This window comes from Somniosus microcephalus, chromosome 3, assembly GCF_052327205.1.
Source record: "Somniosus microcephalus isolate GS21.2 chromosome 3, FLI_Smic_1.0, whole genome shotgun sequence".
NCBI classification, from domain to species: domain Eukaryota; kingdom Metazoa; phylum Chordata; class Chondrichthyes; order Squaliformes; family Somniosidae; genus Somniosus; species Somniosus microcephalus.
Genome location: NC_140989.1, coordinates 67,710,450 through 67,729,777, shown reverse-complemented (window position 1 = coordinate 67,729,777; position 19,328 = coordinate 67,710,450). Strand labels below are relative to the sequence as shown.

General features: G+C 44.2%; 1 protein-coding gene across 1 annotated transcript in view; it reads right to left on the bottom strand.

Moving 5' to 3' along the window:
• Positions 1 to 18,459, bottom strand: part of rab3gap2 (RAB3 GTPase activating protein subunit 2 (non-catalytic)) — a 116,169-nt gene extending 97,710 nt beyond the window's left edge. The window contains exons 1-2 of the mRNA XM_085980986.1: positions 18,262 to 18,459; positions 4,401 to 4,465 (exon numbers count right to left, since the gene is read on the bottom strand). Coding sequence (XP_085837112.1) covers positions 4,401 to 4,465; positions 18,262 to 18,358 — 162 coding nt within the window. The 5' untranslated portion in view covers positions 18,359 to 18,459. The remainder of the gene's footprint in view (positions 1 to 4,400; positions 4,466 to 18,261) is intronic.
• Positions 18,460 to 19,328: the final 869 nt, after the last annotated feature.

The following is a 19,328-nucleotide window of genomic DNA, read 5'->3' as shown; positions in this document are numbered from 1 at the left end:
GCAAGTTGCGGATAATGTCGCAGCGAGGGAAACAGGGACCCGAGTGAACAGGTCAAGCAACTGTGCATCTCCTTAACAAATCAGATTGAAGGATTGTGACACTAACAGTGCAAGGACTGAGAAGGAAGTGCAAGTTAGAATGGGTGAATTCAATGTCAAATTCGGTACAGAGAAAGAGAGAGAGAGAGAAAGAAAGATTGGATTGAGAGGGGAAAAAAAGGTTAAAAAAAATTTTAATTTTACATTTTTAAAATTTCCACCAACAATTAAAACCTGAAGGGCTAACGTCTGCACACGTTTAACAGTTATTTTTCAGTGCCACAGGTGAACTGGCAGTAATTAACACTTATCACGTCATTAAAGGGGTACTTAGGCTGGAATGGACAAGATTTAAATTTCTGTGGCGAGTTTAGTTCATATCTACCACGCAAGTACACCAACTTCATGTCGTTCAATGCATTTCAATGGTGAGCCAGTTGGCAAGATGCCGTTTTCGCAAAGCTAACAGCGGAGCAGCACATCTTCGACAACAACTTTTGAATTTCCACATTTAACCGCGCATCTGCCCTCACGTGAAGTTGCTGTGGCATTTGCCAATTATGGGCCATGATTATATGTTGAGCAGAAAGTGGATAAGAATTGTTTTCCATTATGAAAGTGTATCTGGCCTGATCGTCTTGTATTCAAAAATACTTATATAGACATGGTTAAACCTCCTCATCCTTCTCAACCTATCTGCAGCCTTCGACAGTTGACCACACCATCTTCTTCCAATGTCTCTTCTGCGTCGTCCAGCTAGATGGAACTGCCCTTACCTGGTTCCATTCTTATCAAATCATAAACAGAGAATCTCCTGCAATGGCTTCTCTTCCCATTCCGTTAATAGTTAATTTTCAGTGCCAGAGGTTAACTGGCAGTAATTAACACTTATCACATCGTTAAAAGGGTACTTAAACTGAAATGTTACCTCTGGAGTCCCCTAAGGATTTATCCTTGGCCCCCTTCTAATTCTCACCTAAATGCTGCCCGTTGGCGACATCATCCGAAAACACATCAGGTTCCACATGTACACTGACAACACTCAGCTTTATCGCACCACCACCTCTTTTGACCGTTCCACTGTCTGATTTGTCATACTGCTTGTCCGACTCAGTATTGGATGAGCAGAAATTTCCTCCAACTAAATATTAGGAAGACTGAAGCCATTGCCTTTGGTACCTGCCACAAGCTCCGTTCCCTGACCACCATTTCCATCCCTCTCCCTGGCACTGTCTGAAGCTGAGCCAGTTGTTCGCAACCTTGGTGTTGTGTTTGGCCTCCCGAGATGAGCTTCCAATCACATATCCGCTCCATCACCAATACTGCCGATTTCTACCTCCATAACATCGCCCGACTACGATCCAGCCTCAGTTCACCTGCTGCTGAAACCCTCATCCATACCTTTGTTACATCTAGACTTGACTATTCCAACACACTCCTGGCCGGCCTCCCACGTTTTATCCTCCGTAAACCTGAGGTCATCAAAAACTCTGCTACCCGTGTCCTAACTCGCACCAAGTCCTGTTCACCCATCATCCCTGTGCTTGCTGACCTCTACTGGCTCCCAATCTGACGTCTCAATTTTAAAATCCTCATCCTTGTTTTCAAATTCCTCCATGGCCTCACCCCTCCCTATATCTGTAACCTTGTCAGTCCTACAAACCTTCAAGATCTCTGTGCTCCTCCAATTCTGGTATCTTGTGCATCCCCGATTTTAATCGCTCCACCACTGACAGTCGTGCTTTCAGTGCCTTGGCCCCAAGCTCTGGAATTCCCTCCCTAAACCTCTCCATCTCGCTACCTCTCTCTCCTCCTTTAAGATGCTCCTGAAAACCTACTCTTTGACAAAGCTTCTGATCATCTGTTCTGATATCTCCTTCTGTGGTGCACTGTCAATTCTTTTAACTGATAATGCTCTTGTTAAGCACCTTGGGACGTTTTTCTACGTTAAAGGCGCTAGGTTGTTGTTTTGCATGTCACCAAACTATTATACTTACAGTTCTCAAGAAATGCAAATCCAAAAGGGGGAGTGTGTGCTTAAAAATTAGGGTGAAAATATACATACTTGGAGCCTGCGTAAATGCAAGAATTTTGCATTGTATGCTCTTTCGGATGGAGGGGCGGGGCTATGCTGATGAGCAGCAGAGGGTCTGGGTGAAGGTTTCTTAAAACCGGCATAAAAGAATCGAAGAAATTCAGGCTTAGTGCAAAAATGGCCACAAGTCAGTTGCATCCAAATTTCCTCAATGTTTCACATGGAAAGCAGTATTGCGTGGTGATTATGGCATTTTATGGGTGTTTATGACAATTTATGGGTGTAATCAACAGCAAATACCAGGCCACAGATGGTGAAGCAGCTCCGGAGAAGGTTCGTAGGGAAGTGACCAGGATGATAGCCAACCTTGGAACTCTTATTTATGAGAATAGGATCTAACCGTTTGGAACGCACGCAGTTAATTTTGAGAAGTTATTTGAGATAGACGGGGATGATGTGATGACAGGTCACGTCTATAAAATGCATAGACAAAGAGATGTCAAGAAGTATTTCTATTTACAGAGTCGCCCTTGAACAAAGTGCAGAAATGTGAAGTGGATAGGAACCACTGCAATCTTTTAAAAGTGAACTTGACAAATGCCCAAGATGGAATTTCTAGACAGAAGTCACGAGTCAAATGAGTTATGGGCTACCAAAGTTTCCTGAAGCTCGCTATACTGTCTTCAGAAGATGAGAGTTAGCAAAGACTAGGAAACATAAGTACAAGTTACGACAGCATATAACTAGATTATAAGGCATAATTTTTTTCCACCGAGAGTCGTTGATCTCTGGAATAAGTTGCCAGCGCGTGTAGTGGATTCACTGCAAGCATTCAAATGAGAGCTGGCTAAGTTCACGCGCATGGCAAACATCTCCACAGAATCGAATCCCTTCATTATTTGTAAACGCCAAATTATATTTCCTCAAAATCTACACTTATCCAAAGTAAAATGCTCCAGTTCTCCAAGCCTGTCCAGATATTCAAGGGCCCTTAAACTAAGTATCAGTCAAGTGCCCCATTGAACCAACCAGTGAACCTTTTCCAGGCCTTGATATTCATACAGTGTGAGGGTACAAGGAAAGGATAGTATTTCTTATTTTATATTTAATTGTCCTTAGCAATACATACTAACACCCTATTCGCTTTCACAATAACCTTGCAACATTGGATCTTCAATGAATCACACACAAAACCCCCAGGTCTTTCTCCCATTCAGCAGCCTTGAGCACGTAACCCTGCATGGTGTATACAAACTTAGAATTGTAAGGAAGCAGAGTAATGATAGAATTACATTTTTAAGGATTAGCTTAAAGCAAGTAGAGTGGTAATGGTAGAATTTAAACATTACATCACAACAGTGACTTGCAGTTCAAAACTACTTTATTGGCTGTAAAGCGCCTTGAGACATCATGAGGTCGTGAAAAGCGCTATATAAGGCAAGTACTTCTTTCTTATGGGGGTTAATAAGTTTTGGATGATGCAGCAGTAAACTGAAACCTGTTTGATCATATTGTGTGCGGTAATGATAAGAGGACCATTTGATAACAGCAGGAGGGCTATTATTCAATGGAAGGGCAGATGGTTAGATTATAATCTTTGCACAATCCAAAGGTGAGTTTGCGTATTAATCACGTGGCTTTTCACGTGAAGTAAAGTGAACAACAAAAAGAAAGTATGATAGTAGAGCCACAGAACTTGGACCACAGGGTGATCAAATGACACAGCAGGAAGAGACAGGAAATATAAATGGGGGGAAAATGGAGAACTCATTGTAGAGAATCAAAGGAAGAACGTCAGGAAGAAGCACTGCCACCCAGAGGAGCGGGTTACCGGTTTGCTTATTCTTCTGTACTATTGCTAAAGTGATTGTATCAATAAAGTCATCACACAACTAATACGGAGTCTCCCTCGTATGCTTACAATGCTGTATTTTTCAATATTAAAATACATCTGCCAGATATTAGTCCACCCTCGACAATGCATCCCAATCTGCCTGCAGTTCTCTATTTCATCAATGGTCCTTACAGCTGCACATATCTTCAGAACATCCGCAAACTCCCGATAGGTCCTCTGATGCCTTCATCCAGATCATTGATAAAGATGGTGAAGAGCAATAACTTTTACTGATCCCTACAGGACTCGACGAGTAACTGGCCCGTATTCAGGGCCACAACCATTAATAACTACCCTCAATCTATGAGAATGTACAACCAGGTCCTTAACCAAACCAGTATCGGCCCACTAATCCCACAAGACTCAACTAGGTATCAATTATGATTTTTTTTTTTTTTTTTTTTAAATCAACAACTGACGATTTGGTCTTACAGTTTCTTTCAATTCACCATCTTCCCATGCTCCCCAGTCCTCATCTTCCCAGCTGTGTTCTTTATCTATAAAGGAAAAGAAAAATGATATGCATTAATTATGGTCTGCACATCTGGAGCGATTTCAACAAGGAATGAATAGGATTAATGTAGCACGTTTCACAAGTATAAGCACGTCACTTTGTAATGGTGGAAGAGTTAGGGGGCATTACACTAGAACATGGGAATATGATGTTGTGGCAATAACTGAGATCTGGCTCAAAAAAGGACAGGATTGGGTATTAAATATTCCTGGTTATAAAGTGTTCAGGAAACATAGGGAAGGAAAGATAAGAGGTGGTGTGGCAGTATTGGTCAAGGAGAATGTTAGTGTGCTGGAGAGGGAGGATGTCCTGGAGGGGGCAAGGACAGAATCTATATGGCTAGAGTTAAGAAATAATAGAGGTGCCATTATACTACTAGGTGTATTCTATAGACCACCAAATAGTGGGAAAGATATAGCGGAGCAAATCTGCAGAGAAATTACAGAGAGATACAGGAACTATAGAGTAGTAATAATGGGGGACTTCAACTATCCTAATCTAGCCTGGGATCGTAGTAGTGTTAAGGGCAGAGAAGGGGAAGAATTTCTGAAGTGTGTTCAGGAGAACTTTCTTGATCAGTATGTTTCTGGCCCAACAAGGGAAGAGGCATTGCTGGATCTGGTTCTGAGGAATGAGGTAGGTCAAGTGGAGTTAGGTGAACATTTAGGGAACAGTGATCATAGTATCATAAGGTTTAGATTAGCAATGGAAAAGGACAGGGAGCAATCTAGAGTAAAAATGTTTAACTGGGGGAAGGCCAATTTCAGTGGGATGAGAATGGATCTGGCCCAGGTAAACTGGAATCAAAGATTGGCAGGCAAAACTGTAGTGGAACAATGGGCTGCCTTTAAAGAGGAAATAGTTTAGGTTCAGTTGAGGTACATTCCCATTAGGGGGAAAGGCAGGGGAGAAGGTATGAGAATAGAATGACAGCCAACATAAAAGATAATCCAAAAGTCTTCCATAGGCATATAAATAGTAAAAGGGTAGTAAGAGGAGGGGTGGGGTCGATTAGGGACCAAAAAGGAGACCTATGTATGGAGGCAGATGGTCTGGCTGAGGTACTAAACCTCATCTGTCTTCACCAAGAAAGAGGATGCTACCATAGACATAGTAAAGGAGGAGGCAGTGGGGATACCTGATAGGATAAAATTGATAAAGAGGAGATATTAGAAAGGCTGGCTGTACTTAAAGTAGATAAATCACCAGGAGCAGATGGGATGCATCCAAGGATGCTGAGGGAATTGAGGGAGGAGATCGTGGAGGTACTGCCCATAATAGTCCAATCCTCCTTAGTTACGGGGTGGTGGCAGAGGACTGGAGAATTGCAAATGTTACACCATTGTTCAAAAAAGGGTATAAAGATAAACCCAGCAACTGGAGGCCAGTCAGTTTGACCTCAGGAGTGAGGAAGCTTTTCGAAACAATAATCAGTGACAAAATTAACAGTCACTGTGGATTAATTAAGGAAAGCCAGCACGGATTTGTTAAAGGCAAATCGTGTTTAACTAACTTGATTGAGTTCTTTGATGAGGTAACAGAGAGGGTTGATGAGGGTAATGCGGTTGACATAGTGTACATGGATTTCCAAAAGACTTGAGACAAAGTGCTACATAATAGGCTTGCCAGCAAAGTTGAAGCCCAGGGAATAAAAGGGACAGTGGCAGCATGGATATGGAATTGGCCAAGTGATAGGAAACAGACAGTAGTGGTGAATGGTTGTTTATCAGACTGGAGGAAGGTATACAGTGGTGTTCCCCAGGGGTCGGTTCTAGGACCACTGCTTTTCTTGATATATATTAATGACTTAGACTTGGGTGTACAGGGCACAATTTTAAAATTTGCAGATGACACAAAACTTGGAAGTATAGTGAACAGTGAGGAGGATAGTGATAGACTTCAGGAAGACATAGACAGGCTGGTGAAATGGGCAGACACGTGGCAGATGAAATTTAACGCAGAAAAGTGTGAAGTGATACATTTTGGGAGAAAGAATGAGGAGAGGACATATAAACTAAATGGTACAATCCTGAAGGGGGTGCAGAGAGAGGCCTGGGGGTATGTGTGCACAAATCGTTGAAGGTGGCAGGGCAGGTTGAGAAAGCAGTTAAAAAAGCTTACGGGATCCTGGGCTTCATAAATAGAGGTGGAAATTATGATGAACCTGTATAAAGCACTGGTTCAGCCCCAACTGGATTACTGTGTCCAATTCTGGGCACCACACTTTAGGAAGGATGTGAAGGCCTTAGAGAGGGTGAAGAAAAGATTTATGAGAATGATTCCAGGAATGAGGGACTTCAGTTACGTTGATAGACTGGAGAAGCTGGGGTTGTTCTCCTTAGAGCAGAGAAGATTGAGAGGAGATTTGATAGAGGTGTTCAAAATTATGATGGGTCTGGACAGAGTAGATAGAAACTGTTCCCATTGGCAGAAGGGTCGAGAACCAGAGGACACAGATTTAAAGGAGATTGGCAAAAGAACCAAAGGCGACGCAAGAAAAAACTTTATGCAGCGAGTGGTTAGGATCTGGAATGTACTGCCTGAAAGGGTGGTGGGGACAGATTCAATCAAGGCTTTCAAAAAGGGAGTTGGATAAGTATCTGAAGGAAAGAAATTTGCAGGGCTACGGGGAAAGGGCGGGGGAGCGGGACTATCTGAAGTACTCTTGCAGAGAGCCGGCGCAGGCTCGATGGGCCGAATGACCTTCTTCTATGCTGTAACCATTCTATGATTCTATGAACAGTAGCAACAGTGCAATGCGGCTTCATGTTGCACTGACTGCGCTCAGTGTAAATGCAGCCTGAATCTGGAATCAGTTAGGGCCTTCGCACCTCTCCACAAGTTTTGTGCTGTTAAAAAGACCAAAACACTTTGCACAGACAGTAAACTTGTAATGTGAATACACTATTAATTGGTTGAAACAGACTTTTGAGACTATGCCCTAATTTTTGGATTATAAGACTGATGTCAACCCATTAATGAGTCACTGTTGGCATTACAATTGGAAAATCTAGGCCCATAAGTCTAACATTTAAATCTTGGGAGTGGGATTTGAACACGCAACCTTCTGACTTAACGCCAACATCATTACCACTAAATTAATTTAGTACTAATACCGTAAATAATCAATAAGACAGTGGCCTGTGAGAGTTCCCCTACACTCTGTGCAGTGGTGGGATGAGCACACGCTCATTGTTCCCCACATAGCAAGTTCTCTTTCTCAGGCACGCCACTAACACACATGCTGGGCAGAGAGCAGGTGCCTCATCAACTCTTGCTTACTTCTTTGGCCGAGTGGGGGTACAGGCAGCCCTCTATGGGGAAATAAACAAAAACACTGCAACTGGAGTTGACAAAAGCAGCTCCATTCCTAATTATCTGGATAAAGTTTCCACAGAACTCTCCTGTGCTAGTTTTCCTCAGGTAAATTGAATTCCCTCATTAGAGTCTGTGCTGGCCGACCTGGAAGATATTGCAGTCAAAAGAGATTAGATGAAAATCTGGAGCTCCAGCCCGCATCCCAGGGAAATAACAAAATGTCAAAACACCAGAACTTTATTACAGCCCTAGTATGGAGAAAGCCAGAATATGCAAAAGTGAAAATTCCTTTCCTGGAAGAATCTCCTTCCTATTCTTTTACCAGGTTACCAAAAAAAGAAGTGTTAAACCCTATTCAGTTCCGCAGTTCAAAAAAAAAACTAGCATGCAACACAGAATTAACTGCAAGCAGTTCAGACAATGCCAGAGTGCAGTTCAAGGCGTTTCTGATCATCTGAACCTCAGGCCTTTCAATGACCACCTACAAGGGGAGCCCAATGGTACAGCATCTTTATCCACTGCAGCGCTTTGTTATGGTAGACACAGTCTCCTGGCCAGGATTCCCCAACGTAGCGCTTGTGATTGTAGCCAGGGCATCCTGGAAAAAGCCACCCGAGATCAAGGAATTTAAAAAGAAAACCTGCTGTAATGTCAATAATTCCAATATGCAAGGAGATTCACAAAGAAATACATTTTGTTGTGATGCAAAATTCCTAAGGAGTTAACAGCCTAACCACCAGATAAGATCACATTGATTAATATCAGATTACGTTATAAATACTTTTCCACACACATCCACCCCAACGGATACTTAACATGCTGCAATACTGTCACAGCTGCTAAGATCATGCTTTCCTTTACACCATGGTCTTAGCTCGTTAAATCAAGTTTCATTATGTATATTTTAGCTGAAGCCCTGAATTAGAAGACACACTGAAATTGAGAAGTGGAAATGGGAAAATCTTTGACTGGTTAACAAAAACAGCAACAACTAGCATTGATATAGCTCCTTTAACGTAGCAAAATGTCCCACGGCACAGGCGCGTTACCAGGCAAAATTTGACACCGAGCCATAAAGAGATGTTAGGACAGGTGACCAAAAGCTTGGTCAAAGAGGTAAGTTTTAAGGAGTGACTTAAAAAGAGAGAGGTAGAGAGACAGAGAGGTTTTTGAAGTGAATTAAAATATCAATGTAATCTAAAACAGATGTTTTCATCCCTCCAATTAAATCATTAATATTAACAGAATCAGTAGAAATGTGAATGAGAATAATCTATCTTTCTTTAAAATTAAGATGCCAAACCTTAGACTGTTAAGAGTCGACAGAAAAGAGCAGACAGGCTTTAAAAGCATACCCAAACACTAGACAGAAAATAACTTTGATTTATATAGCGACTTTACCATAGTAAAACATCCCAAAGTGCTTCACAGGAGCACCAACAAGGGAGGGAATTCCAGAGCTAAGGACTTAGGCAACTGAAGGCATGGTAGAGCGATTAAAATCGGAGATGTTCAAGAGGCCAGAATTGGCGGAGCACAGGGATCTCGGGGGACTGTAGGGCTGGAGGAAATTAGAGAGATAGGGAGGGGAGAGGCCATGGAGAGATTTGAAAACAAGGATGAGAATTTTAAAAATCGAGGCACTGCTTAACTGAGAGACAATGTAGGTGAGCGAGCACAGGGGAGATGTGTGAGTGAGACTTTAAAAAAAAATTCATTCATGGGATATAGGCGTCGCTGGCAAGGCCAGCATTTATTGCCCATCCCTAATTGCCCTGGAGAAGGTGGTGGTGAGCCGCCATCTTGAACCGCTGCAGTCCTCGTGAAGGTACCCCAACAGTCCTGTTAGGTAGGAAGTTCCAGGATTTTGACCCAACGACGATGAAGGATCGGCGATATACTTCTAAGTCAGGATGGTGTGTGACTTGGAGGGGAACTTGGAGGTGGTGGTGTTCCCGTGCGCCTGCTGTCTTTATCCTTCTAGGTGGTAGAGGTCGCGGGTTTGGAAGGTGCTTCCGAAGAAGCCTTGGCGAGTTGCTGCAGTGCATCTTGTAGAGATACGCCAGTGGTGCAGGGAGTGAATGTTTCAGGTGGTGGATGGGGTGCCAATCAAACAAGCTGCTTTGTCCTGGATGGTGTCGAGCTTCTTGAATGTTGTTGGAGCTGCACTCATCCAGGCAAGTGGACAGTATTCCATCACACTCCTTACTTGTGTCTTGTAGATGGTGGAAAGGCTTTGGGGAGTCAGGAGGGGAGACACTTGCTGCAGAATACCTAGCCTCTGACCTGCTCTTGTTGCCACAGTATGTGTGGCTGGTCCAGTCAAGTTTCTGGTCAATGGTGACCCCCCAGGATGTTGATGGTAATGCTGTTGAATGTCAAGGGGAGGTTGTTACATACTCGCTTGTTGGAGATAGTCATTGCCTGGCACTTCTGTGGGGCGAATCTTACCTGCCAATTATCAGCCCAAGCCTGAACATCGTCCAGGTCTTGTTGCATGTGGGCATGGACTATTTCATTATCTGAGGAGTTGTGAATGGTGCTGAACACTGTGCAGTCATCAGTGAACATCCCCATTTCTGACCTTATGTTGGAGGGAAGGTCATTGATGAAGCAGCTGAAGATGGTTGGGCCTAGGACATTGCCCTGAGGAACTCCTGCAGCGATGTCCTGGGGCTGTGATGATTGAACTTCAACCACCACAACCATCTTCCTTTGTGCTAGGTATGACCCCCAGCCAGTGGAGAGTTTTCCCCGATTCCCATTGACTTCAGTTTTACTAGGGTTCCTTGATGCCACACTCGGTCAAATGCTGCCGATGTCAAGGGCAATCACTCTCACCTCACCGCTGGAGTTCAGCTCCTTTGTCCATGTTCGGACCAAGGCTGTAATGAGGTCGGGAGCCGAGTGGTCTTGGCGGAATGCAAACTGGGCATCAGTGAGCAGGTTATTGGTGAGTAAGTGTCGCTTGATAGCACTGTCGATGACACCTTCCATCTGATGATTGAGAGTAGGCTGATGGGGCGGTAATTGGCCGGGTTAGATTTGTCCTGCTTTTTGTGGACAGGACATACCTGGGCAGTTTTCCACGTTGTCGGATAGATGCCAGTGTTGTAGCTGTACTGGAATAGCTTGGCTAGAGGCGCGTCTAGTTCCGGAGCACAAGTCTTCAGCACGATAGCCAGGACGTTGCCGGGGCCCATAGCCTTTGCTGTATCCAGTGTGCTCAGCCGTTTCTTGATATCTCGTGGAGTGAATCGAATTGGCTGAAGACTGGCTTCTGTGATGATGGGGACCTCAGGAGTAGGCCGAGATAGATCATCCTCTTGGCACTTCTGGCTGAAGATGGCTGCAAACGCTTCAGCCTTGTCTTTTGCACTCACGTGCTGGGCTCCACCATCATTGAGGATGGGGATATTCATGGAGCCTCCTCCTCCAGTTAGCTGTTTAATGGTCCACCACCATTCACGACTGGATGTGGCAGGACTACATAGCTTTGGTCTGATCTGTTGATTGTGGGATTGCTTAGCCCTGTCTATGGCATGTAGTCTTGTGTTGCAGCTTTCCCAGGTTGGCACCTCATTTTTAGGTGCTGCTCCTTGCATGCTCTTCTACACTCCTTATTGAACCAGGGTTGATCCCCTGCCTTGATGTTAATGGTAGAGTGAGGGATATGCTGGGCCAGGTGGTTACAGATTGTGCTGGAATACAATTCTGCTGCTGCTGATTGCCCACAGCGCCTCATGGATGCCCAGTTTTGAGCTGCTTGATCTGTTCTGAATCTATCCCATTTAGCACGGTGGTAGAGCCACACAACACGATGGAGAGGGTGTCCTCAGTGTGAAGACAGGACTTTGTCTCCACAATGACTGTGCGGTGGTCACTGCTACCAATATGGTCATGGACAGATGCATTGGTAATAGGTAGATTGGTGAGGACGAGATCAAGTAGGTCTTTCTCGTGTTGGTTCTCTCACCACCTGTCGCAGGCCCAGACTGACAATTATGTCCTTCAGGTCTTGGCCAGCTCAGTCAGTAGTGGTGCTACCGAGCCACTCTTGGTGATGGACACTGAAGTTCCCCACCCAGAGTACATTCTGTGCCCTTGCGACTTGGTGGGAATTAGGACACGGGCAGCAGAGTTTTGGATGACCTCAAGTTTATGGAGGGTAGAACTAGGGAGGCCGGCCATGTATATAAAAATAGCACTGGATATCCCAGCTGCTTCAAACACAAATCATATATGTTTGAGGTCCACGTCCCACAAAACACTCCACAATGTTGTTACAATTCTTTGTCTGATCTGGTGTTCAAAGAGAAGCACATCGAGTCTGAGGAGTGTAACTTTTTCTACATTTTTCACCCAAATACAAGAGATTAATCAACATTGTATTGTGACATCTTTTGTTTCCTGCACTAGCCATCATTGGTCACCTGAGACTGTTAATCAATGCTTAGTTTGGGCAGTTCTGGTCACAAGAGATAGCCTATTTCATTCAGGAGCCTTGCAGTCAGATTAAACCGTGAATGCCATCAATCTGGGCTGAATTCAAACCCATGTGCTAGAGGCGAAGCAGAGTACTTTAACCGAATGCACCATTTAGTTTCCCTCCCCCTGGAACACTATCAGTTATTGCACCATGAAATATGGCCATTGTCAATGCTGCAAGATGGGTGTATCACGCTTTGCAAAGACATAAAAAGTTGCTCGTGTCGTGCAATAGGTTCAGATGCAAAATTTAGGGGGGTGCAGCAAAACACAAAGGTTCCATTTAGTTGAGAGGCCCCCAGTAACTATGTGCTCAGTGAGGTAATTGGCCGGGTTGGAGTCGTCCTGCTTTGTGTGGACAGGACATACCCGGGCAGTTTTCCACATTGTCGGGTAGATGCCAGTGTTGTAGCTGTACTGTAACAGCTTGGCTAGAGGTGCGGCTAGTTCTGGAGCACAAGTCTTCAGCACGATAGCCAGGATGTTGTTGGGGGTAATAGCCTTTGCTGTATCCAGTGGGCTCAGCCATTTTTTGATATCACGTGGAGTGAATCGAATTGGCTGAAGGCTGGCTCCTGTGATGGTGGGGACCTCAGGAGTAGGCCGAGATAGATCATCCTCTCGGCACTTCTGGCTGAAGATGGTTGCAAACGCTTCAGCCTTGTCTTTTGCACTCGCATGCTGGGCTCTGCCATCATTGAACATGGGGATATTCATGGAGCCTCCTCCTCCTGTTGGTTGCTTAATTGTCCACCACCATTCACAGCTGATGTGGCAGGACTGCAGAGATTTGACCTGATCCGTTAATTGTGGGATCGCTTAGCTCTGTCTATAGCATGCTACTTTCGCTGTTTAGCATGCATGTAGTCCTGTGCTGTAGCTTCTCCACAAGTTACAAAAGTATCAGCAGAGATAGAAAGTTTGAGAAGGACTGCAAAAGACTTCAGGAAGATAATGACGTCAGCAGAATCAGCAAACAGGTGGCAGATGCAATGTAACGTGGATAAGTATATTTTTGGATAAAATAAGGAACAGGAACATACATTTAATGGAAAGATACTGAATGAGGTGAATGAATAAAAAAAGAAAGAAACCTACTGGTCCAAATACGCAATTCCCTGCAAGTGCAAGAGCAGGCAGATACAGCGAAGACTGATGAATGGTCACCGACCTGAAACCTTAACTTTGTTTCTCTCTTCGCAGATGCTGCTTGACCTGCTCAGTATTTCCAGCATTTTCTGTTTTTATTACTGCCAAGGTTTTGGGGTTTTATAAGTAAGTGCTCGAAGCACAACAGTAAAGCAGGAATGATGAATTTATGCAAATCATTGGTTAGTGCACAGTTAGAGTACCGTGTACAATTTTCAGCACTGCATAATGGAAAGTACATTAAACACCATACAAAATGTACAGCTGAGATTCACCTAGATGGTGGCAGGAAAAATCGTAGAGCAAGTTATTATCTTAATGGCAAGAAACTGGAAAGTACTGAAGTACAAAGGGATCTGGGGGTCCTGGTGCACGAAACTCAAAAGGTTAGTATGCAGGTGCAGCAAGTGATTAAGAAGGCCAATGGAATGTTGGCTTTCATTGCTAGAGGGATAGAATATAAAAATAGGGAGGTATTGCTTCAGTTGTACAAGGTATTGGTGAGACCGCACCTGGAATACTGCGTACAGTTTTGGTGTCCATGCTTAAGAAAAGACATACTTGCTCTCGAGTCAGTACAAAGAAGGTTCACTCGGTTAATCCCGGGGATGAGGGGATGGACATATGAGGAGTGGTTGAGTAGATTGGGACTCTACTCATTGGAGTTCAGAAGAATGAGAGGCGATCTTATTGAAACATATAAGATTGTGAAGGGGTTGGATCGGGTGGATGCGGGGAGGATGTTCCCGATGATGGGTGAAACTAGAACTAGGGGGCATAGTCTTAGAATAAGGGGCTGCTCTTTCAAAACTGAGATGAGGAGGAACTACTTCACTCAGAGGGTGGTAGGTCCATGGAATATGCTGCCCCAAAAAGCTGTAGAAGCTACAGCATTACATAAATTTAAAACAGAAATAGACAGTTTCCTAGAAGTAAAGGGAATTAAGGGTTACGGGGAGCGGGCAGGAATTTGGACATGAGTCTAGGTTCGGATCGGTCATGGCCCTGTGGGTAGCGGAGCGGGCCCAGGGGCCGTGTAGCCTGCTCCTGCTCCTAGTTCGTGTGTCTAATTCTGTTAGATTCAGGAGATGGTTCAGTGATAGTGGATTGGCGGTTAGGATCAGATCAGCCATGATCTTATTGAATGGCGGAGCAGGCTCGAGGGGCCGATTGGCCTACTCCTGCTCCTATTTCTTATGTTGCCCAGGCTGGGAAACATGGAAAGATTGGAGATACTGGGACTATTTCACTGGAGCAGGGAATGCCAAAGAACATTTAATAGAGCTTTATAAAATGATGAACAGTTTTGGTAGCGTTGAAGGGAAATGCTATTTCCTGCGGCTGGGAAGTCAGTGATGTGGAATCATCAATTTAAAGATATCAGAGCAGGAGGCAAGAGATTAGCAGCAATTTCTTGACACGAAGTAGTGCTGGAGCATTAAATGGTAGCAGATGTGGAAAAGACCATTGCTTACTTTACAAGAAATGTAGATAATTATTTGAAACAGAGGAAGATAAAAGGCTACGAAAAGAAAGCAGGATTAGCTTTGGATTACTCTCGCAAAATGCTGTCAGGGGCATGATGAGCCGAAAGACCTCCTTCTGTGTTGTAAACTTATACGCTTCTATGATTTGTGGTCGACCCATTTATTGTTTAAAAATCCCCACTGGCTAGAAATGAAGCAGTTTTGTCGTTGGAAATGGGAACTACATGAAATTCTACAACAAATTGAAGCCAATTCTACATTTTGGAGCGATGTCCCACGGGAATAGTTAAAGAGGAGAGATTTGCGAACTGTTTCCTGTTCAAATGTCGGTCATTCTATGGACAATGTGTATGGAACTCCCCCAGCGGCTCAATGATTTGGTCCAATGAGCAGCTGAACCACGCCGACCAGGAAGGTCCCAGGAGCCAGCTCCAATCTGTGCTGCTAAGTCATTTCAACTGGACATCAGCATAGGTGCTCCAACTGGCCTCAGAATCCCTTGGTTAGGAAGAAGTAGGCAAAAAAAAATCCTGTCAGGATTCCCACATCTATTTGGGTTTTACCAACACTGCTGGAAGTGGGAACGAGTGAACATCAGGTGGGGGACAGTATCAGATTTAACTGTGATGTACTCTGAAATCAAATAGCCTAACAATAGTCACCATCAAGGCTATAATGCAAGTAGCAAGGCAGACACAAGAAATATGGCCATTTGGGCAATCAGCAACTACAGAACTGTGCCCCATTCAATACCTTCAGGGTAGCAGTGGAGTGGAGGGAAATTGTGGTTGCCTTAAGAATGTCATGGAGAGAGAGCAGAACCAATTCACCAGTTTGATGCCTCAGAGACTGCAGAAAATGAGTCTCTTTTTATTAGAAAGAGAGAGAAAGAAGATCTGAAAAAGTGTTCAAAATTGAAAGACTTGATTCATTTAATTAGCAAAAACTATTTCCACAGGTCAGTCAGTCAGTAATGAAGCAGTCTGTGCCCATATGCAGCAAGATCTGGGCAACATTCAGGCTTGGGCTGATAAGTGCCAAGTAGCATACACGCCACACAAGTGCCAGGCAATGGACCATTTCCAACAAGAGAGTCTAACTACCTCCCCATGACATTCAACAGCATTAACATTGTCAAATCCCCCACCATTAACATCCTACGGGTCATCATTGACCAGACACTTAACTGGACCAGCCACATAAATACTGTGGCTGCAAGAGCAGGTCAGAGGCTGGTTATTCTGTGGCGAGTGACTCACCTCCTGACTCCCCAAGCCCTTTCCACCATCTACAAAGGCACAGGTCAGGAGTATGATGGAATACTCTCCACTTGCCTGGATGAGTACAGCTCCAACAACACTCAAGAAGCTCGACACCATCCAGGGCAAAGCAGCCCGCTTGATCAGCGCCCCATTCACCACCTAAAACATACACTCCTTCTGCCACCAGAGCAACATGGCTATAGTGTGTACCATCTACAACATGCACTGCAACAACCCACTCAGGCTTCTTCAACAGCACCTCCCAAACCTGCGACCTCTACCACATAGAAGGAAAAGGGCAGCAGGCGCATGGGAACACCACAACCTCCAAATTCCCCTCCAAGTCACGCGACATCCTGACCTGGACATATATTACCGATCCTTCATCATCACTGGGTCAAAATCCTCAATCTCCTTATTGAACAGCACTGTGTGAGTACCTTCACCACATGGACTGCAACGGTTCAAGACACCACCACCTTCTCAAGGGCAATTAGGGATGGGCAATGAATGCTGGTCATGCCAGCAATGCCCACATCCCATGAATGAACAAATAAAAAAAAGCTAAGGGCATAAATTTATCACAAGAACGAAGAGGGAAAAGAGGGTCATTAAGAGATCAAATCTCCTAATAGGAACAGTAGAAGCAGAATCCAAAAGGAGTGTATAAATATTTGAAAATAAAAGGATATGAGGCAATGGGACTGAATAGCTCTCCGAGAACCAGCACAGGCATGGTGGCTTCCCCTTGTCCCACATGATTTTAAAACTTATGGGGAAGCTAGTTAGGTATATGAGGGAGAAAGGAATAGGAGGATATGTCGATAAGCTGAGGTGAAGTAACGAGAGTGGGAAGAGGCTTGTCTAGAGCATAAACATCAGCATAACTGCCAGTTTCTGTGCTATAAATTCTTCCTAATTCTATGTAAAAATGTATTAATTAAAAAAGGTGCATAAAAACAGATTGGTTACTGCAGCCAAATACAGGTTTCTGAAATTCAGCAGCTTTAAAAAATAAAATCAAAGCTCATGCTTTGCACACTTCAAATATGAATTTAATGCCAAAATACCCAAGGGCTTGCAGAGGCTTTAGACATCTTCATTGGTCCAAGCTGGTCTTTTTGCTCCATCGGGCACTGGATTAAAGTCTTTGAAAGGGAATTTATGCTGGAAGATCAACATTTGTCAGCGCACTACTGTTGATCGCAAAAACACTGCAAATCAACTATCTCCAGTCCTGAAGACACCAGTAAATTGATGCACCATCTTTCCCTTTGACATCAAACATCGCAATTGCTGATTGAAACTTGCAGTTACAAATTGGAGACATTAAATTCAGAACCCAAGTCCTTATAAACAAAATGCTCGTAGACTCATTACATCCTTCTAACCATACAATAAATTTGAAAAATTAGAACAAACCTACCCTAGATTTAAGGTCTGAAGTGCCTTGCACCAATAATGTGCAACATTATTGGATCTACTTACCTCATATGGAAGAATCTAAATAAATCTCAGAATAAGTCAAACTTTAGTAATATCATCTCATTTCCATGTTTTTTGTCAACTTTTCTTGCATCTTGCAATATCTTGTTTACAAAAGTAAATGTAATTTCATTACTTTTGGCAAATCCCAGTCCAAAGTAGGGTTAGAATACCCCATGGAAACTGTGATCTATATAATACAAACAACTTCCATCAAAACACCGCAGGAACATCAATTCAGCACTGTCTACACAACTGTGAATTTCATGAAAATAAATTGTCGGTGGATTACCCAGCCCTTATTTAACTCTGGATTGAGCATGATGCTGCCTAACCAAAGTTTACGATCTGACTTAATCCTCAGCTTCGTATCATCGCCGGCAATTATCAACAACAACATGACTGGACACGGCTGCCTGTTGACAGAATCGGGTGACATCCAGCGGAGGCCTTTCCCACTGCGCGCACGGTGCTGAGCGCCGGGCCCGACTCAAGTGCCTCAGGCCAGCAGCAGCTTCCAAGCAGCGCAGACACAACGAGGCCCCGGCGCCGTTCAGCATCACTTCAAACAGCGAGAGGGCTTCACCTACCGCCGCTCTTCGCTTCCTCCTTCGCTTGAGGGAAGAGGAAATCGTGAACAAGCCTGAGGTCCTGGAAGTAGCAGAAATGCAGGAGGCTGCAGGACATGGTGAGGGTGAGGGTGCCGCGGCCGAGTCTCCCAGTCTCCTCCCCTCAGCTCCGGGTTGTGGGGCGGCGGTGGCGATCACAGCCAGCCAGCCGTTAACGCGCAGGCGCAGTGGACGCGTCGGCCTATTATTCACAGACGCGGAAGCGTGGGCGACTTAAAGGAGCAGCGTCCGCGTCACAGAGGGACTGTGTTTTAAAGGGACCGCGCCACCGTTTCAGTTTAACTGATTTGCGGTGTCCGCCCTAGTATTTGTCCTGGTGGCATTGGATTACCACCTAATATCATTCAGTGGTCAAAATAGAAATGCCTGATGATGAAAGGTCATCGACCTGAAACGTTAACTCTGTTTCTCTCTCCACAGATGCTGCCTGAGCTGCTGAGTGTTTCCAGCACTTTCTGTTTTTATTTCAGATTTCAAGCATCTGCAGTATTTTGCTATTGTAGAAAGGCCTGTATCCTTTTTTTGAAATATTTATCATCCTCTAGTTCTCTGGTATAAATTTCCTTTACACTGAATTTTGGGAAATGATACTCAAAGCCTCCACTATTTCTTCACTAGCTTCCCTCAGGATCCCCAGATATAAACCATCAGGTCACAGTGATTTATCTGCCTTAATTTGGAATAATTTATTTGGATTCAGCATTGGCTCAGTGGTAGCACTCTCGCCTGTGAGTCAGAAGATTGTGGGTTCAAGCCCTAGTCCATAGATTTCAGCACATCATTTAGGCTGACACTTCAGTGCGGTGCTATCTTTCAGCTGTGATGTTAAAATGGGGTCATGTCTTCCTTCTCAGGTAGATGTAATAGATCCAATGGCACTATTTAAAGAAGAGCTTGCCTGCTATGTTTGGCTACATAACAACACTGACGCCATTTCAAAAAGTAATTAATTGGCTGTGACTCACTTTGAGAGGTCCTGGGAACATGAAAAGCACTTCATAAATGCAAGATCTTTCTTTATTGCTCAC